This window comes from Dasypus novemcinctus, chromosome 23 (genome assembly GCF_030445035.2).
Source record: "Dasypus novemcinctus isolate mDasNov1 chromosome 23, mDasNov1.1.hap2, whole genome shotgun sequence".
NCBI lineage: Eukaryota > Metazoa > Chordata > Mammalia > Cingulata > Dasypodidae > Dasypus > Dasypus novemcinctus.
The window spans coordinates 10,858,507-10,878,053 of NC_080695.1; the positions used below are offsets into that span (position 1 = coordinate 10,858,507).

The 19,547-nt window shown below is 63.2% G+C and overlaps 2 protein-coding genes across 4 annotated transcripts in view; one reads left to right on the forward strand and one right to left on the reverse strand.

Moving 5' to 3' along the window:
* Window positions 1-11,082, forward strand: part of AP5Z1 (adaptor related protein complex 5 subunit zeta 1) — a 31,724-nt gene extending 20,642 nt beyond the window's left edge. Inside the window, exons 13-20 of the mRNA XM_058285731.1 lie at window positions 3,524-3,635; window positions 3,816-3,913; window positions 4,215-4,347; window positions 4,423-4,637; window positions 4,708-4,978; window positions 5,054-5,427; window positions 6,835-7,042; window positions 7,956-11,082. Of these exons, the coding sequence (XP_058141714.1) occupies window positions 3,524-3,635; window positions 3,816-3,913; window positions 4,215-4,347; window positions 4,423-4,637; window positions 4,708-4,978; window positions 5,054-5,074 (850 nt within the window). The 3' untranslated portion in view covers window positions 5,075-5,427; window positions 6,835-7,042; window positions 7,956-11,082. The remainder of the gene's footprint in view (window positions 1-3,523; window positions 3,636-3,815; window positions 3,914-4,214; window positions 4,348-4,422; window positions 4,638-4,707; window positions 4,979-5,053; window positions 5,428-6,834; window positions 7,043-7,955) is intronic.
* Window positions 5,141-19,547, reverse strand: part of RADIL (Rap associating with DIL domain) — a 79,238-nt gene continuing 64,831 nt past the window's right edge. Inside the window, exons 6-16 of one of the 3 annotated variants that reach the window (XM_058285729.1) lie at window positions 19,195-19,355; window positions 16,620-16,732; window positions 14,029-14,266; window positions 13,136-13,308; window positions 7,561-7,711; window positions 7,282-7,451; window positions 7,034-7,087; window positions 6,430-6,676; window positions 5,702-5,841; window positions 5,527-5,628; window positions 5,141-5,401 (exon numbers count right to left, since the gene is read on the reverse strand). In XM_058285729.1, the coding sequence (XP_058141712.1) occupies window positions 5,327-5,401; window positions 5,527-5,628; window positions 5,702-5,841; window positions 6,430-6,676; window positions 7,034-7,087; window positions 7,282-7,451; window positions 7,561-7,711; window positions 13,136-13,308; window positions 14,029-14,266; window positions 16,620-16,732; window positions 19,195-19,355 (1,624 nt within the window). In that variant the 3' untranslated portion in view covers window positions 5,141-5,326. Of the gene's footprint in view, window positions 5,402-5,488; window positions 5,629-5,701; window positions 5,842-6,429; window positions 6,677-7,033; window positions 7,088-7,281; window positions 7,452-7,560; window positions 7,712-13,135; window positions 13,309-14,028; window positions 14,267-16,619; window positions 16,733-19,194; window positions 19,356-19,547 lie in introns of all 3 variants that reach the window. The other 2 variants (XM_058285726.1, XM_058285728.1) reach the window with 2 other exon arrangements.

Genomic DNA, 19,547 nt, shown 5'->3' on the forward strand with positions numbered 1-19,547 from the left:
AATGCTTGGTAGAATTCACCTGTGAAGCATTTGGTCCTGGACTTTTTATGACAGATGCGGTCTCTTTAAATGTGACTGGTTTGCTGAGTTCCTGTATTTCTTGTAGAGGCACAGTAGATTTTCTGTGCATTTCTAGGAATTTGTCCATTTCATCTAGGTTGTCTAGTTTGTTAGTATACCGTTTCTCATAATATCCTATTATCCTTTTTATTTCTTTTGGGTCAGTTGTAACTCCCTCCCCTCATCTCTGATTTTATTTATTTGTATCTTCTTATTCTGTTTTTCTGACTAAGGGCTTGTCAGTTTTACTGATCTTCTCAAAGAACCAGCGTTTGGTCTTGTTTTCTCTAATTTTTTTTTTCTCAATTGCATTTATTTCTACTCTTTATTATGTCTTTCCTTCTGCTTGTTTTGTGATTAGTTTGTTGTTCTTTTTCTCGTTCTTCCAGGTATTGTTAGGTTTTTTGTTTTAGCTCTTCTTTTTTAATATAGGCATTTAGGGCTGTAAATTTCCCTCTCAGCACTGCCTTTGCTGTATCCCGTAACTGTTAATAAATTGTGTTCTCATTTTCATTCATATCAAGATATTTACGAATTTTTCTTATAATTTCTTCTTTGACCCACTGATTATTTAGGAGTATGTTTCAACTCCATACATTTGTGAATTTTTCCTGTCTTGCCTATCCATTTCCAGTTTCATTTCATTTTCACCTTTGTGATGTGGGGTCTATCCTGGAGAAAGATCCATGAGCACTTAAGAAGAATGTATAACCCGCTAATTTGAGATGCAATGTTCTGTAGATATCTGTTAGGTCTAGCTCGTTTATCATATTGTTCAAGTTCTCTTTTGCTTGTTGACTGTCAGAATCTATTGATGTGTGTGGTGTATTGAAGTCTCCAACTCTTATTATATAGACGTCTATTTCTATTTTCAGTTTTTCCAGAGTTTGCCTCGTGTATTTTGGGGCACTCTGGTTAGCGGTATAGATGTTTATGACTGTCATTTCTTCCTGGAGGATTGTCCCTTTTATTAAAACATAATGGCTTTCTGCATCTCATCACTTTTTTGCATTTAAAGTCTTTTGTATGATATTATTATATATAAATTATTCATTTCCATGAGTTATTTTTCGGTTACTGTGTGTGGAATATCCTTTTCCCACTGTTCACTTTCACCTAGTTTGTATCCCTGGGTCTAACGTGAGTCTCTTGTAGGCAGCATATGGATGGCTCATGGGTTTTGGAGGTTTTTTTGTACTTTTTTAGGAGGTACTGGTACTGGGGGTTGAACTTAGGGCCTTGTACACGTGAAACAGGTGCTCAACCACTGAGCTACACCTGCTCCCCAGTGATAGTTGGTTTTTTCTGTTGTTTTTTTTTCAGGAGGTACCAGGGATCAAACATGGGACCTTGTACATGGGAAGCAGGTGCTCAACCACTTGAGCCACATCTGCTCCCACGTGTTGTTCTATCCATTCTACTAGGCTGTGTGTTTTAATGATACTTACTGTAAATGCATTATTTCCACCATTTTCTTCTTTGGCCTTCATGTGTCATGTCTTATTTTTGTTGTTGCTTTACCCTTTGGTTATCCTTTCTGATAGTCTTCACTTCTACACTCTCCTCCAAGCCCTCTCCCCTGTCTTCTTTTGGGCTATAGCTCCTCTCCCTTTAGTGCTTCCTACAGAGCTGGATTCCGTTTTTGTGAACACTCTTAGTTTCTCTTTCTTCGTGTTTTAACCTCACCTTCGTATTTGAAGGCCCATTTTTCTGGATAAAGAATTCTCAGCTTGCAATTTTTTCCTTCAATATCCTAATTAAACCTCTGGTTTTTGATAATACATCCACACTAAATCTTACTGAGTGTCCCCTGCTACTTTCAGAATTTTCTCTTTATCTTCGGCATTTGACATTTGACATTCTGAATAGTATGTGTCTCTTTCCTTTAAGATTTACTTCTTCCCGCCTCCCTCGTTGTTTGTGCTCGCTGTCTGCTCTTTGTCTGTTCATTGTGTGCTTTGTCTATTTGTCTTCTTTTTATGAGGCACTGGGAACCAAAAATGGTTGGCTGTGTGTGCTTATTGTATCTCTCATTGAGTCTCCTCGTGTGTCACCTTGTTGCCTTAGCTCACCTGCACCAGCTTGCTGTCTTGCTCTTCTTCTTTAGGAGGCATCATCAGGAACTGAACCTGGGACCTCCCAGGTGGTTGGTGGGCACTCAGCTACTTAAGCCACATCTGCTTCAGTATGTGTCTTAAAGTAGATCCATTTGAATTTATTCTGATCAGAGTATACTGTGCTTCTTGGACATGTAAATTCATTTCTTGAGTTGGGAAATTTTCAGCCATTATTTCCTCAAATATTCTTTCCACCCCTTTTCCCTTCTTTTCTCCTTCTGGAACTTCTATGATGTATATGTTGTGCTTTGTGCTGTCATTCAACTCCCTAAGCCCCTGCTCAGTGTTTTTCCATTCTTTGCTCTCCTCTCCAGTCTCAGCCATTGTCTTCTACATCACTGATTGGATCTTCTATCATTTCGAGTCTGCTGTTGGATGCCTCTAATGTGTTTATCTAACCTGTTGTGTCTTTCATTCCATGAGCTCTATTTTCTTTTCGGGTTTTTGAATTCTTTGTGCTCACCAAGTATCTTTTTGATGTCCTTTATCTCTTTAGTCTTATTGTCTTTTAACTTGGTGATTTGATTTAGGAGATTTGTATGAAACTCATTGAATAGTCTCAATTCCTGTGTCTCATCTGGGTTTTGATATGTTTCTTTGCTGAAGTTATATCTTCATTTTTCTTAGCATGGTTTGTAATTGTCTGATGACATCTAGGCATTTGATTAGGACAGTGAGTTTACCAAGATGCTCAATTTATCTCTTGCATAGTGATTTATTGCATGAGGCTGCATCAGTGCTGCTCTTTGGCTCTGGTTCAGCCTCCTGGCTCTTTAGGCTTGTACCTTTCCAGCTGCTTATATCTGGACCATGAAGAAGTAAAGGGTTGCACACCCGCCTCCAAGGGCCTTGGGAGGGAGGAAACTCCCTTCAAGTCTTTTTCTTTGCCCCTCTCGTCCGGGCGGTGTCCAGCCTTCCCCGGTGTCCTAGGCCTTGTGTTTTCCCAGGCAGTTTCTGCCCGTCCTCTAGCTATTTTTCTGGGAGAGAAGTGAATCCTCTGTTCTCTAATCCTCCATCGTCCTGGAAATAAGTAGCAGCTTTTGTATTTACCTTATTGAAATGGCACCCCACCCTGTGAGGAAGGTGCATCTGTTGCCTCACTGCACAGGTGGGCAAACTGCCAGGAAGTGGGAGAGGCTGGGTGCAGGCTCCATGCCAGCCTGTCTCTGGGTCTGGGATGCGAGGCCCAGTTCTGCTGCCCGCCCCGTCTCAGTGCCATCTCCCGGAGGGTGAAGCCTGAGGAGCAGGCATGGCCTTCTGAGCTCTCCAGATGGGGTTCCGGTGGGGCCCTCTGTCCCCCCAGGCCACGTGCTGGGAAACAGCCGCTCAGGAGCTTGTGTCCGCAGGTTGGCTCCGCTCTACCAGCTGCTGCAGCCCATGGCCAGCTGTGCCCGGGTGGCCCAGTGTGCCCAAGCCGTCCCCACCCTGCTGCAGGGGTTCTTTGCCGTGGCGACCCAGGTGAGCTTGCAGTGTGGCCCCTGGGCCACCTGTGCACCCTGCCCAGAGGGGAGGGGTCCGGGAATGCACCGTGGAGCTGTGCAGCGGGGCGGCATGCACAGGACACAGCCAGCCCCTGCGCCCGCGTAGGCCTGTGCACAGGGGGCGGCGGAGGTGTCAGAGCCGCCTCTCGCTCCCCAGTTTGCCGACAGGGCCCTCGCCAGCCAGCTGGTGCTGCTCCTGCTGGAGAGGAGCGACTCCCTCTTCCCAGTCCCAGGGTATGAGGCGCAGGTGCACAGGTAAGGCCCAGAGGCCCCCACCCCACCTGCAGCTTCAGGCCCCCTAGGCTGTGGCCTCAGCATCACCCTGGCAGGCCTGGTTCTGGACTCACACCCCTCTCTCACCGTCCAGAATTTTCTGTGTTCTCTTTCCTCTCTACCAAACCTGCCATTTTTTGCACCAGACTACCCTGTCCTGGGATCCAGCCACCCCAGCCTTGTGGGGTGGTGACGGGCAGTCCCTGGCCAGATGCCAGGCTCCTCCGGGGCAGGGAGTGTGGGGGGCCCTGCCCCAGCACTCAGGCACCCCCCGCCCGGGCAGAGTGGTCAGCTCCCAGCTCCTGGCCCTGTGCTGGCTGCACCCGTCCCTGGTGGTGGACCTGGCACGAGAGCTCCTGGACTTCGTGGGCAGCATAAGCAGCGCCTGCAGCAAGGAAAGCATCTTCACAAGCGTGGTAAGGGGCACCGCCGCTCCGGGACCCCTCCCCTCAGAGGGGCCGGCATGGTGCTGACACGTGTCCCCCGGCCAGGTGTGGGCCATCGGCGAGTACCTGTCGGTGTCCTGCAGCAGGCGCTGCACTGTGGAGCAGGTCAACAGGTTCTTTGAAGCCCTGGAGGCGCTGCTGTTCGAGGTCACCCAGGCCCGGCCCTCCGCCGCCCTGCCCAGGTGCTCCCCCCGCGTGGCCGCTGTGCTGATGACCACGCTGACCAAGCTGGCCTCCCGCAGCCAAGACCTGATCCCCAGGTGTGGACACGGGCAGGCGGTGGGCCCAGGTGCCCCAGTGGGGCCTTGACCACGCGCCACTTTGTCCCAGGGTCTCGCTGCTGCTGTCCAAGCTCAGGCAGAGCCCAGCTGTGCGCGGCAGGGAAGACGCCGGCGCCGTGCGCACCCGGGCCACAGAGCTGCTGAACCTGCTCAAGATGCCCAGCGTGGCACAGTTCGCGCTCTCGCCGGGCGGGGAGGTGTCCTGCCCCCGCTACCACCGGGACGCCAACACCGCCCTGCCCCTGGCCCTGGCCACGGCCCACCGGCTGGTGGAGAGGGAGCCTGCCTGCTGCCGCGGCAAGGCCTGCGACGCGCTGCCGGTGAGGCCCGGGCCAGGGCACTCGCCCGCAGAAACGCTGGGCCAGAACGCCCTGACCTGGGACTTGTCTTTCCAGACCCTCGAGCAGAGCGACTAGAAGGGCCTGGAGAGGACCCCTCTGCGGCCGGGGCGACGGGCCCAGCACAGCCGCCCGCCACACGACAAGCGTCAAAAATACTTTATTGAATCTCTAAACGCAAAAGGTCCATAACAAACAGCACAACCGTGTGCTACCTGCCGTGAAAATAAATATGAGCCGCCTGCACAGGGCCTCGTCACCCACGTGTCACCCACGTACGCGCAGCGCCGCCGCGAGCGCTAAGAGGGAGGCGTGCGCAGGCGGACTTTCTTAGCCGTTTCCACGTCCGACTTGGCGACGAGGAACCGCATCTTCTTGCCCCCGTGTCGGATCAGCTCCACGGCCCTGAGCGCGCGGGGGAGAGGGGCTGGGTGAGTGCCAGCGGGAGAGGGGCCTCCTGCCCCCAGGCCTGGCGCGGGCCGCAGCGCGCACCTCAGGTAGCCGAGCCCCCGCAGGCTGGTGCCGTTCACCTCCAGGATGCAGTCCCCGAGCGACAGGCGCCCATCGCGGGCCGCGGGGCTGCCGGGAAGCAGGGTCTGCACGTAGAGCCCGGGCGCGCCGAGGGGCGTGTGCTGTGGGGAGAGGTGGGACTCTCAGGCTAGGCAGGGTCCGCCGGGTCAGAGGTCAGCGGCCCCCTGCACTCACCAGGCCGTCGACCAGGCCCAGGCCCAGCCCCAAGGGGCCTCGCTCCAGCTCCACGGCAAAGACGCAGCCCGAGTCGTCGGGGCTGGAGCTGCGGCTGGAGGGTGCCTGAGGGTGCTCGTCCAGGGGCACGGCCGGGTCTCCTGAGTGGGCAGGAAGACGGCAGCTTGGCAGGGGAGCCCACGGCTGCCCCCAGGGCTCAGGACGCAGGAAGAGCAGCGGGGACGGCCAGTGGCCTGGGAAGATGCCTGTCTCCGCGTGGCCACCAGACGGCGACGCCGGGCTGTTCTCCCCAGGCCAACTCAGCCAGTGCCTTGCGCCTCCTCGGCCCCAGGGCACCTGCCAGGTGCTAGCACCTTCCTCCCTCCCTTTTCCCACTCTGTGCCCCAAGGGTGACAGCAGACAGGCCCTGCCAGGTGGCCCCCCACCCTCCAGGTCCAAGGCCAGGACCCCTCCTGAAGGTCACAGGCCTGGGCACTCCCCTGAGCCACCCACCCGCCTGGCCAGGGGCCTTCCCCGGCCAGGGCTGGAGCCAGGGCGGGTGTCCTCCCAGCACCGTGTGGCCACTGCGCCAGCACCTACCCTGGACAGGCGCATCCCAAGTCCCGCAGGCTGCAGAGTCCAGTTCTCTGCCCTCCTGGGCTGCAGCTGAGAAGCCAGGATCGAACTCTGCCCTGACCCAGCGCCCCCGCCCTGCGTGTTCTGGGGGCCCGAGGGGCGCGGGGTCTCACCTTCGGGAGCCGTGGCCCAGGGGCCGCCGAGTCCATTCCTTTGCCCTTCGGGGAGCAGCGGCCAGTCCTGGGACCCAGGCTCGAGGCCGAGCGGGGTGCTGGGGGGCGTGAGCAGGCACGAGGCGTCCCCGGGCTCAGGTCCCACCTGGGAGCCCCCGTGGCCAGCCGGCCTTCCTGGGGGGCCCTGGGCTTCTCGTGGGCCCCTGCTCCCGGGCTCTGGGAGGTGGCCGTCAGCCTGCTGCGGGGCCTGAGGAGGGGGCAGCCCTCAAGCCTGGGGCACAGGCCGCAGGGAGAGCAGCGGGGATCGCCGGGGGGCCAGGGACTGTCAGGCTACTCAGACCCCGCTTCACAGAACCCGGCCGCCCCAAAAGAACCTCTCCTGGGACTCAGGGCTTTTCTTTTTAGATCACAGAGCCGCCGCCTCTCTGGCCTGGGAGGCAGGGACGAGGCCCTGGGCGCTGCTGGCCAAGACACAGGCTACGGGCAGCCTCCAGCCCAGGCCCGGCTGGTCTCCGAGTCAGGGCAGCGCCCCTTCTGCTTCCAGATTTCCCACCCCCAGGGCTCCGAGGTGACCCTTGTGAAACCGATCTCCAGACTCGTTTACCAACAGCAGGTGGGCAGCAGGCCTCTGGCTCCACGTCTGGGGGGTCTGGCCAGCCTGGACACACATCCACACACCCAGGGCCTCTGGCGCCGGGAGGGTGGCCGCGCACCCCAGGGCCACCTCCCGCCCTCCCCATGATCCCGGGGCACTTGGAGCAGCCACCAGCCCCACCTCTAGGCAGGGCCGCCCCCCACCCCCCGCGGGGGCTCGGGCCACGGTTCTGAGCAGGAACAGCGGGGACCGCGCACCTCCGGGCCCTCGGGCCCCGCCTGGCTCTGCAGACTCCACAGGAAGTGGCGCACAAGGAGCAGCTGCTGGTAGATGCTGTCGTCGGCGCAGTCGGCCTCCAGGTCCACCCGGAAGCCTTCGCTTGGCAGGACGATGGGGGGCGGGTTTTCGTACGACTCCAGGACGGCCTCTGCGGGGGGAGAGGGGGCTGCCCAGGCTGAGGGGCGGGACCTCGGGGAGCTCCGTGCACCCGCCGGGTGACCGTCCTCAGCCCCCCCTGCCCCGCCCCCCCCGGCTACCTGACTGGAAGGCGTCGGGGCTGTCCTGGGGCCCCGGGTCCCAGGCGCTCACGGGGCCCATGGCGGCAGCCAGCTGGTACTGTGTCAGCAGCCGGTGGAGCTGCGCCGGGCTCAGGGCGGGGAACCTGGCACGCAGGGCGGCCCAGGGCATCTGCACACAGGCGGTGCGCGGTCAGGGCCCCCGGAGGGCACGGGGCCTGAGCAGGGCCAGCCATGACCCATGTGGCCCCAGGCCCTGGCAGAGCTGCCTTGGGACTTGCACCCAGCGAGGGATCGAGGGCACGGGCCACCTGCAAGGCCTCCCTGACTGCTCAGGTGGGGACACCTGAGACGGGGCTGTTTCAGGAGACACAGGTGAGCCCCAGCTGGCAGTCACCGTGCCCATCTCCCCACAGGGAGCCGCCTCCTGCGTGTCCTCTGGCCAGTCCCCCGGCCCACCTCCACCAGTTTCCACGCGCCCCACGGCTCGGCCACGCACAGCTTCCTGGAGCCCCCAACGGACTTCCTGGGTCTGGCTGCGCATCCTGTGCCCTCGTCACCAACTGTGCTGCACCCAGCGCCCTCCCCAAGTTTGACCCCATGGGTGGCCATGGTCACACCTTCCAGAAAGGGCCTCAGAAGCCTCCTGCCGGCAGGACCCAGTCGCCCTGACCCCGCCTTGCCCTGATCCTGGGGCTCCCTTCGCATTGGTCCCGTTTTCTGGGGCCTGCGCGCCCCCTCTGGGTCCAGCCTTCGGTTCTGTGCAGCCTGACGGCTTCCCGAGGACAGTGCGCCAGGGGAACCGCACCGGCTCTGCACCTCGGAAACTGCCTTCACTCCCGCCCGTCAGAGCGCCTCACAGGGCCTGGACGTCGTGCCCATCGAGGCGGGAAGGCCCTGGCCCTCTGGCTGCCCCTGTGCCCCCACCCTGCGCCCATCTCCACCGCCCTTCCCAGGCATCCCAGGGGTCTGCAGCCGGGCAGGGCGGCTGCCCTGGTCTTCCTCCCAGCACCTCCTCCTTGCTGTCTGCCTGGATTCCCGCCGACCAGGACATGGGACCTCGCTGACGGGTCCTTCATCTGTTTTACTCTGGCTTGAGTTAACCACCAGCCTCAAGGGCCTGAGCTGTGCTCGTCAAATGTCTACACCGATGAGGCAGAGAATCCGCACCCCAGGGCGACGTGGGGACGGGCAGGGCAGCTGCAGCCACCCGCTCCCAGGGCTCTGCCCCAGGCTCGGCCTCCAGCTCCGGAGACCCTGGAGCCACACTTGCCCCCACCCCGTCCTCTCCAGCCGGGGCCGGGAAGGGGCTGCGGCTGGGCAAGTCCCGCGTCCCCTGCTCTCTGCTCTCCTTTGGGTGACTTTCTCACCTATCACCCAGCCTACTGCTGGGATTTTCGTTTCTGCTTTCCTATTTCTACCTCCCAAGACGTCTTTTTTGCTCTCTTACGTGTAGCATCCTATACCTCTTTGATGAATAGCAAATGTTCTCTTCTGAGAAGACGCACCATAAGTTTAAAAAATTCCTCCTGCCCCTGACCACTACGTTGCAGGCCTGGCCTTCAAGGCCGTCAGTCAGGACACCCTCGCTCAGAAGGGGCTCACGCCCACATGCGCAGAGCCCGCCCGCGGGCCACAGAGCCTGTGCTCTCCGCTACCTGCCCGCCCTGCTCGGCCTCCTGTCCCGCCTTCCCCTGCCGCCACCACGTGAGCAGCTTTGGATGCCTGGCTGCCTCCTTGTATTCTCGACTGGGGAGCAAATGCCCTGAGAGAGGCTCCCAGCCTAGGGCCAGGTGGGGTGCAGCCGGAGCCCCGGGTCAGCCCTGCCCTTCCCCCAGCCAGCGCTAGCCACTCGGCCGCTACACCAGCACCCCACGCCTGCACGGAGGGCGCGAGCACGGCGCCAGGGCCTGAGATGCCCACGGGGAGAGGGCGGCTCTGCACAGCTGTGGGCAACTCCCCACGAAGCCCCCGGCAGCACAAGAGGCCTGCCCTGCATGGCCCCCCTGCCCGCCCGGAGCCCCCATCGCAGGTGCTGGAAGAGTGGAAAGCAGGCAGGCGCCCCAGTGTGTGTGTGGGAGGGCACCCTGCAGTGCTTTAACTGACACACCCACGTGCATGTCTTAGGGCCAAGGGCTCCGAGGGCTGGGTGCCACAAGCAGCCCCGGAGCACCAGCCCGCCGCCCCCAGCCGTGGCCCCTCGCCATGCCCCAACCTGCCCTTGGCTCTCCCCCGGGGACCGTGGCAGCCGTGCTCGTCCCCGTCCTGTGTGGCACGTTAGATTGGCATCAGTCGACGCGTTCTCGCTGCTGAGCCTGACAGCACGGCACGGCCACGCTTCTCCACCCGCTTGGCGGCTGGCGCACACGCCACCTCCAGATGGGCCTGTTCTGAAGAGCCCACCGGGGCTGCCCCGCACAGGCTGCAGAGCACAAGCCGCGTTTGTGGGAGGACTGCACGCGTGTCGGCGGCAGCTTCCGAAGCGGGGGCAGGCTCTCGCCCGAGGTTACGCTGCTTCGACCACCCCCCAGCCTTGGCGTTGGCTCTTCAAGCTGCAGCCACCTAACGGGTTGGTGTTGGAGACGCTGGGGTTTAAGATGCATTCTGACGACTAATGAAGTTATACGTCTTTTATGTATGACTCGTATATATTGTCCTTTTAGGTTTTCTTTTTTTTTTAAAGATTTACTTATTTTTTTATTTATTTAATTTCGCCCCCTCCCCTGGTTGTCTGTTCTTGGTGTCTATTTGCTGCGTCTTGTTTCTTTGTCCGCTTCTGTTGTCGTCAACGGCTCGGGAAGTGTGGGCGGCGCCATTCCTGGGCAGGCTGCACTTTCCTTCGCGCTGGGCGGCTTTCCTCACGGGCGCACTCCTTGCGCGTGGGGCTCCCCCACGCGGGGGACACCCCTGCGTGGCAGGGCACTCCTTGCGCGCATCAGCGCTGCGCATGGCCAGCTCCACACGGGTCGAGGAGACCCGGGGTTTGAACCGCGGGCCTCCCATATGGTAGACGGACGCCCTAACCACTGGGCCAAAGTCCGTTTCCCCTTTTAGGTTTTCTGTCAAGGTTTTTTTGGCCCTTTAAAATGAAATGGGACATCCTCTTCTGGTTTCTGGAACAATCTGGCAAACACCAGTACTTCTTCCTTTATCGTTTAACTCACCACCACCACCATCTGGGCCTCAAACCTACTTGTTGGGATGGTTTTGGGGGTCTTTTGGGAGGTATCGGGGACTGAACCTGGGATCTCATACTTGGGAAGCAGGCGCACAACCACTGAGTGATACCTGCTCCCAAGGAATGGTGTTTTAATAGACTCAATTTCTTCAATAGATAAAGGAGTCCTCAATTTTCTCTGTCTTCTTTTGTCAGTTTTAATAAGCGTTCTTTTATTTCCATTTCATCTCAATTGTCAAATTTATCAGCATAAAGCTGGTCATAACATCCAGTGTTTAAAGCAGGGTCTGAGTGATGGCCTCTTTTTCACTTTCAATATTGGTCATTGTGTTTTCTTACTTCCATTACACTTTTCAAAGAACTGATTTTTGGCTTTATGGGTTTTCTACTCCATACGCTTGACGATTTAGTTGATTTTCATCTTACCCTATACCTCTTTCCTTCTACTTCTTGCCTTGCTGCATTCGTCCTCTGCCTCTCCTGCTTCCTGGTGAGTCACCGCCCCACCTGCAGCACCCAGGCCGGACAGTCCCACAGCTCCCTCGTCACCGCGGAGCCTGAGCCGGGCTGGGGTCCATTCCCGCAAGGCCCAGCCCACTGCCTGGGGCTCGCACCAGGGTCGGCCGAGCGCCCGCTGCTCCCCAGGGGCCTGAACGCCGGCCTCTGTGTCCTCTGCACCGTGTTCCTGTCACGAGTGCCACCCCGCGTGCCGCAAGAGCCCCTCCTCACCCCACTCCCAGAGCGTTGGGTCCTACAGGTGTTTGGGGGCAAACCCAGCCGTGCCTCCAGTCCCTCGGGTCTCCACGCTTGTCTCTAGCTTGTAAGACGGCCAAGAGGGTCCGGCTGCCCTGGCCCACCAGCGGCCTCCTGCCTAGAGGAGGCCTGGGCGCGCAGCCTGCCCTGGGGACCACAAACGCCTCCAGGGAAAAGCTGCTGCAGGGCCTGGGCTGCCGCTCTGCGCCCTCCCTCCCTGGATGCTCCTCCTTGCTGCTCCGGCAGCTCCGATGCCTTTAAGCACAACTCATATATCGAGTGGCTTTGAAAGCCACATCCAGGCTTACCAGAGGCTACTCCGGCCGGCCCAGCTGCACAAATCTCACTATTTTTCAAGGTTTCCATTAAGTTTCGTGTGTGATTGTTCTGTACACCCACAACTTCTCTAATAAAGAAGAGACCATCTAGCGAGCCATTCTGCCCTGGCCCCATCTTTACCTCGGCTTCCAGAGGAACCTGGTAATTCTGGAGCCTTTTGGCAGCTGTGCTGTCAGCTGGCTGGCTTCTTGACCAGCTTTCTCAGATCTAAGGTGGGTGCTAGTTACCCACCTGCCTTCTAGCTTCCCAGATACTGCTGTTTTCATCTCCTTGTGGGCGACTGCATGCACCCCACGTGGACGTCCTGGCGTGGACGGCTGTGAACAGGTCTCTTCGAGGTGCTCTGTCAGGGGAGCTGTGACCCCACCAGGTCCACTCAGGCTTTATCCCAATTCCTGGAGTCCCTCTTGGGCAGTGGGAGCCAGACGGAAAGGCCCCAGGGGCTGGACTGAGAGGCCACGGGGCAGCGAGACCGGAAGGCAACGGGACTGAGGAGATGCGGCCAGACGACAGCCAAGCCAAGGACCAAGGACATCCGACGGCCAGGCTTGGCTCGCGCGGCCTTGGGGAGAGAGCGTCGCCCTGAGAATGCCCCAATTTGGACTTCTCACCCCAAGACAGTCGGCCAGTCAATTCCAGTGGTTTCAGCCAACCCCACTGTGCGGTGTTTGTTGTGGCAGCTGGGAACCTACAACACTCCTCTCCTTCCTTTGGTTTATAAACTTAGGCCACAAAAAAGCGTTACTTTCTGCTGAGCTGGGGTGTTTTGGGAGGAAGCAGTCTACCTCCATATGTCCAATCTACGTCCAGCCCCAAACATCCCCATTTTCCACATTTTTTTCTAGGGAATTGATGTTTTACTTTTATAACAGAGAAACAATTTAAAGACACTCGCGTAACGCATTTCCTGCTGCAGAGCAGATTCTTCCTCTTTGCTGAAGGTGTCGCCTGAGTCCTGGCTCCATCCCCTCCAGCAGTGTGACTCAGCTCCGGCTGGCCCGTACGAGAGCCACGCAGCGCGCCCGCCGCCCCCGCGCCAGCACCCACGCAGCGCGCCCGCCGCCCCCGCGCCAGCACCCACGCAGTGTGACCACCGCCCCTGCGCCAGCACCGCAGCCCGAAGGCCCTCACGCTTCAACACGCCCCTCCGTCTCCCACAGCGCCTCTCCGACCTTCCTCTTTGGGCTGACGGGGCCCGGCCACCCCAAGAATCCAGACTCACCCCCGTGTCAAGGTCCTGGGAGCAGGAGGGCACTGCCGCGGCGTCGGTGGCTGCCTGTCCTGGGCCCCCACCCAACCCCCGCACAGGCCTTGCTCCGCCCCTACCTGGATGAGCTGGGCAGTGGGCGTGGCCAGCAGGTTGAGCGTGCAGGAAAGCTTCTGGAAGAATCTCTCACCTGCGGAGCCGAAGCCTGCGCCTGTCACCCACTCCAGGAGCTGCTGCAGGCGGGCGCAGGCCTGCACCCCCCGGGGCCAGTGGAAGCAGCTCAGCGAGGGGCCTGGGGGACGGGAGGGGAGGTGATGCCCAGGCCCGCCCCTCTCGGCCCCGCAAGGCCTGGAGCCACGGTCCACCCCCCCCACCCCCCTCCACCGAGCCGCCGCTGACCCCAAGGCCCTCGCGCTCACCAGGGGCAGGGCCTGGGCGTACCAGGCAGAGGTGGGGGTGGGCACCAGGGACGACCCACGGAAAAGCACCTCCCCCCGGAAGGGGGCCAGGCCCCAGCAGGTGGGCGCCCCTGCCCTGGACCGCCCCATCCCGGGCCACCCCATCTGACCTGCTGTGTGGGCGCCACCAGACCCCGGCTCAGCGTCTCTCCTCCCTTCCCCCTGCCCCCCCCCCCACGGTGGCATCAGCTGGGGTGCCACCCTCCCTCTCTGAGCAAGGCGACGGGGTCTCCTGCCGGGGAGGGAAGGGGCTGCTGAAGGCACATCTTGGCAGAGTCCAAGATGGACACGGCTCCCGAGGTGGGGGCTGCTCTGGGGTGCTCACAGGACCCCCAAGGAGGCAGGCCCAGGTGGGCCAGCGCCCCCAGATCAGCTCAGAGAACACATCAGCCGCCCGCCGGGAGCCGCCGGCAACTTCAACCCAGGTGGCTCAACCCTCTCACGATCGCGCGCCCGCGGCAGCCGCCGTGCCTGGGGGGCTGGGCCCAGCCGACACCCCCCGCTGGCACCCCCCCAGGCGCCCCAGGGACGCCGAGCGCGGGGCCGCGCCTCACCCTTGTCCAGGAGCTGGTTGAAGAGCAGCGTCCCCGAGAAGAAGAGCAGGTAGGCGAGCAGCTGCGCGGCCACCTCGGGGTGCAGCTGCGACTGCCGCAGCAGGTCCAGGCTGGCCTGGTAGACGGCCAGGACGCGGCGCAGCTCCTCCGGGACGGCCGGCCCGCGGCTGCAGCGCCCCCAGGGCTGCGTCTGGAAGGGGGCACACTCCAGCAGGGCGGGCAGGCACACGTACAGCGCCTGCGGGCACAGGGGGCCCGGCTCCAGGCTCCGGCCAGCTCGGCCCGGGACGCGGACGCGGCGGCCACGCGGTGACTGCCGCCTGCCGAGGGCAGAGGCAAACCGGGGAGAGGCCGCCGCGGGCTGCGCAGGGGGGCTCCAGCCGCGGGAGCGGAAGCTTCCACTGGCACTAGACGGGGGCCCCGCTGCTCCTCCTCGTCAGGAGGCTTTACCGGGGGGACGTACAGGCAGCCAGGCGGCTCGGGTGGCCCCGCTCCCAGGCACCCTCCCTGCGCAGAGCCGCGGGCGCCCAGCCGGCCCTCAGCTCCTGGGGCACCCGCTCTGTCACCCCCACAGGCGCCCGCCCTCCCTCGGGGCCCTGGGGCCGGCAGCTGCTCCCCAAAAACAAGCAAAGGAGGCCCCTGCCCCACGGGGCCCAGGACAGGCTCCAGCACGCGATGCGCTTCCTGCGCGGTCCCAGAAGCGCGGGCCCAAGCGCCCTCCCCTCCCGGAAAGCAGCCCCGAGCCACCGAGCCACCGCACGGGCCCAGCGTTTCGGGCTCAACTTCCACCGCGGAGGCCAGATCCCACTGCGAACGCAGCCGCGTGGGTACCCGCCTCCCGTTCCTGCTGTCGCTGCCCACACCTGCTACGGGGCATGGCTGGTTGCTGCCCGCCCCCCCCCACCTGCCCTCTGTCCCAGGTGGGGCCAGGCGGGCGAGGGCAGGCGTCCCGGCCACGGTGGCTCCTAAGGCCTCCGTCCGGGACCCGCGCTGGGCTCCAGGAGGCCACCAATGGCCTGGGGGCAAGTGCTCGTTCCTCGGGGCCCCTTGGCGCACGTGTCCTGCACAGCCGTTCCCGTGACCCCCGGGTCCTCGGGCTGTGGGAGCCCCCGCCTGCAGGCCTTCCCTGCTGGGGGTCACCAGGCAAGGGCCACGGGGCCACAGGAGATGGGCACGCCCGGGCCACACCCGGGCCACGCTGCGGTGGGAGGGGCTAGTGCCCCCTCAGGAGTGCCCCTGGGGGCCCCACCCCGAGAGAGGAAGGCCTCTGCCCTGTGGAGCGAGTCTCGAGGGGCACCTGCAGGGCTGCCACACGGGGCCTCCCGGGGAACGGGGTGGCAGGTGCCCCTGGCCCTGACGTAGCCTGGGGTGGCAGCAGGTGTTGCTGATGAATTCCAAAGGAAATATGACAATGTCTGCAAAGCAGTCTGCTCCTCTGCGCTAGTGGTACCCTTAGGCTGCCCTGAATTCAGGGGGTTCACTGCTGCTGGATTAAATAACGATATAAGGCTTTGATTCTGTCACCTCAGTAGGACTTGAGTCCCTGCCCCCTTGGTGGGTGGGGCTCACAGAGAAAACAAGGCAGAGAAGAAAGTTTTGATCCTGGAGCCCCGGGAAGTAAACACGCAGGAGAAGCAGATACGTGAGGAAAGAGGGAAGGTTCCGTCAGACACAGCAGAGGCCCCGGGAAGAGAGACGAGCCGTTTGCTCTAAAGTCTACGGCTGGCCTCGTGGGGAGAGCAGAGCTGCTGCGCCTGGAGAGAGACGAGACTCATCCCAGCCCACAGCTGAGCTCAGGAGCTGGGACCACGGAGCCCGAGGAGGAAGAGGGAGCCTGAGCCCTGCAGGCGTCGGCAGCCAGCTCGCTCCAACACAAAGTGAGAGCAGACTTCAAGGAGGGAAGTAACTTATGCTTTACGGCCTGGTACCTGTAAGCTCCTACCCCAAGCAAACACCCTTTATAGAAGCCAACAGGCTTCTGGACCTTGGCATCGGCACCCCTTTGGCTAATGCACCTGGGAAAGCGGCGCCTGCCCTGGAAGGCGGGCCCAGGCTGAGCCCACGCCGCTGGGCGCCTGCCCAGGGCCCCCCACGGCGGAGTGAGCAGCAGGCGGAGGCCAGGGCTCAGGGGTGGAGCCCAAGCCGGGGGCCCCCACGTCAGCAGGTGGACGTCCACACCCAGCGACAGCGGGGGTCATTGTGGCAGGGCCACATGGGCAGCAGGTCCAGAGATCGCATGGCCCCCGGGATGGTTGTCAACTGTGCCCCAGGAAACCGGCCCAGGGCACTGGCGGCCGTCCTGCCTGGACGTGACCTGCAGGAAAGGATGCGAGGCCACCACCCCCACGGAGGCCGCTCGCTGTGCCGCTGGCTGCAGCCCACGGCGAGCACAGCCGGCCGGAGGTGAGGGCGGCCCTCCCGCACCCCCGCTCGGGGGGCACGGCCACCGCGTCCGAGCGCCGGCCAGGGCCTCCCGCCTTCTCTCGACCCTGTACGCACCCCGCGGGCAGGCGCGAGGACGAGGGTGCACCAGCACCGGGCTGCGGGGCCAGCGGTGGGCACCCCGGCCTCCCGCCCGTGGAGCCGCCTACCTTGGAGAGGTAGTAGACGCACTGCTGGAAGGCGTAGAGGATGGTCTCCTCCAGCACCGCCATGGCCTCCTCGCTGGCCGCGAGGGCGCAGGAGAAGAGCGACTCCCCGGAGCCTGCGGGGGACCAGGGGCCGGCAGTAAGCTGGCGGCCGAGCACCGGGCAGGGGCGCGCTCGCCGGGCAGTGGCCTCCCCGTGGGAGGCAGATTTGGGAAGGCAGTAAACCAGGCTCCGCTGCTCCCCCTGCCGGCCACGGCGCCCGGGGGTCCCGGCACACGACCACACGGGGCTGGGGGCCCATTGCTGGCAAGCTCCGTGTCCCCTGCTCACGGCACCAAGCGCCCAGAGCCAGCCGACCCAGGCCCGGCTCCCTCCAGCCCGGGGCGCCGACGCCCCCAGTCCTGCAGGGAAGACCCCGTGGCCCCACGGTGGCCGGCAGCCCCGTAGGCATGGCAACTGCCAACGAGCTGCGCTGGGACCAGAGGCCTGGGGCCAGGCGGGGCAGGGTCCCAGGGGGGTGGCGCAGGCCTATTCCCCTCCCCTGGAGGCCCCACGCCGCACAGCACGGAGGAGACCAGGCCTCCCGGTGCCACGGGCACGGGGAGAAGGGAGCCACGGGCACCGCTTCCCGCCCCTAAAGGTGACTGTCCACGGCGAGGACGCATGGTACGACCTCGCCACCTGCTCCTCCATGCCCGCCCCTCGTGTCCCTTCCCGCCCGTAGCCGCGGCATTTACTTGTAAGGCATGTGGTCCCCGAGCCCCATTTTGGGATTGCTGGGGGAGTTGGGGGGCGCTGGTCTGGGGGCCAAGGGCCTCCAGGGCGGGCGGTGCCCCGGCCCCGCACAGGCAGCGAGAAGGCAGCAGCGAGCAGCCTGCCGCCGGCGCCCGGGCTCTGCGCCCGCCTTTGCTCCGCTGCTCCTTGAGCTCCTCCTTGGGGGCCTGGTGCTCCCGTGCCAGCCGCCGCCCCACGTGCCCGCACGAAGCCGCAAGTACTGCCGGGGACGCAGCACCCCTCAAGGCAGCCGAGCGCCAGGACCCCCCTAGCCCCGGGCCTGCAGCCGGGGCTCCCTGTCCAGCTCGTGTCCCAGCCTCGGGGGGCGCTGGGGTCACAGGGGACGTGGGGGGCCAGGTGGCAAACCCACGGGGCCGGCACGCCCTCCTCGCACACTGAGGCTCAGCCACAAAAGCGGGGGCACCCAACCCGGCCGCAAACCCCAGCCAGGGCCTCCTGCGCGGGCCGCTCGGGTCGCCGGGGGCGGCCTGGAAGGGGCACGGCCTCGCCTGCCTGGCCAGGGCACCCCTGCCCCCAGGGGCCTCCCCCAGCTGCCCGCCTGCCCTCGCCCCCGCGCTCTCCCGTGGCCCCTGGGCCTGGCCTCTCGTCTAGGGGTGGCGGGACCCCGCCCAGCGCCTGTGGTGGACCAGGGTGGGCACACGCCCTCCAGCCGGCCTCGGGGGCGTCTGCCGCCGACCAGGGCCAGAGCAGCGGCCTCGCCAGCCCAGGCCGCCCTTCCCCGGGAGAGCGGGTGACCAGGCCCGCACCCCGAGCTGGGCTCCGACCCCTCCTCGGGGCTCCCCGAGCACGTCTGGCCCGAGGCCCAGGAAGGCACAGCAGGTGCGGGGCTACGGGAGCGACTAGCACGACGCGGGGCCTGCAGGGCCCTCTGGGAGGGGCTCTTCAGGGACGAGGATGAGTCGCCGAGAGGCCGCGAGGCCTGTGGCCGCGAACAGGGACGGCGGCCGTGGCCCAAGGCCGGGAGACTCCGGGGCACATGTCCTGCCAAGGGGCGCAGGGGCCCCGACGTGACGGTGGAGAGCTGGCGGCCCTGCTCACCCGCCCTCCCTGGGGGCCCCGCCGGCTTCCCTGCGGCCCTGCAGCGGGCGGCAGCCTGTCCCGAGGACCCCGTCCCAGCCCGGTGCGCGCTGGGCTGCCGCCGGGAGCCCCCTCCTCTCGGTGCACCGGTGCCCACAGGGAGCTGCCCGGCCCGTGCGCCCCCGTGTCCTCGTGGGCAGAGCCACGAGGAACCCCCAGCACCTGCACGGCACCTGGCACCGGGGGCCTAAGCGCGGCGGGAAGGGGACGGCTTCGCGGTGCTGCGGCAGAGCAGAGCCGAGCCCCTGGCTCCCACCCGCCTTCCCGCAGCTCCCCACGCTCCTGCGCAGCGCGCACCCCTGGGCCTGAGGCTGCTGGCTGTCACCGATGGCCCTCGCTCGGCCGTCACAGACTCGAGGACGCTTCGCTCTTGGGAAGCGACATGCATCTCGCCAGTGACTGCGCCAAACAGCGCGGACTGGCCCCAGCTTTCCTTTTTGCCCACACGTCTGCTAATGCTGCCCCTCGCTGTTCCCCCAGTGGCCAGGACCCCCTGAGGAGGGGGGGTGGGAGCCCTGAGCACCTCTGGGGCCTGCCCGAGCGAGGGGGAAAGCCGCCGGCATGGGCCGGGGCCGCGCGAGCGCAGCCTCCAGCCTTGGCTGGCACGCACCCGGCGTGGGAAGGACCGCCATGCCCTCCGCAGGTGAAGCCGCCCACCAACCCCAGGGGCGTGGGGCCAGCCCCGGGCGGGCAGGGGCGCATCCACCTCTGGCGTCCAGCTCCTCCTCCAGGCTCCGCATGTAGCACGGGCTCCGCTGCTGGACGAAGTAGAGCAGCTCGACGGCGTTCGCCATCCACAGCAGGACGTGCTGCAGGTCCGGGGCGAGGTCGGCCACGCACAGGCTGGACGAGGAGAGGGGCTCCTGGCTGCGAGGGGAGGCAGGCACCCGGCCGGTCACGGGGGCCGTGGGGGACGCCACGCGCCGCCCCTGTGCAGGCAGAGGCAGGCACGCGAGCCTGGTCGGCTGGCGCTGCGTACGATCTGGCGTCTGCCCGGGGCACCAGCGCCCGGGCGGAGGGGCCTGTAAGCTCTCTTCTGGCATCTTTCCCGTGGAACCC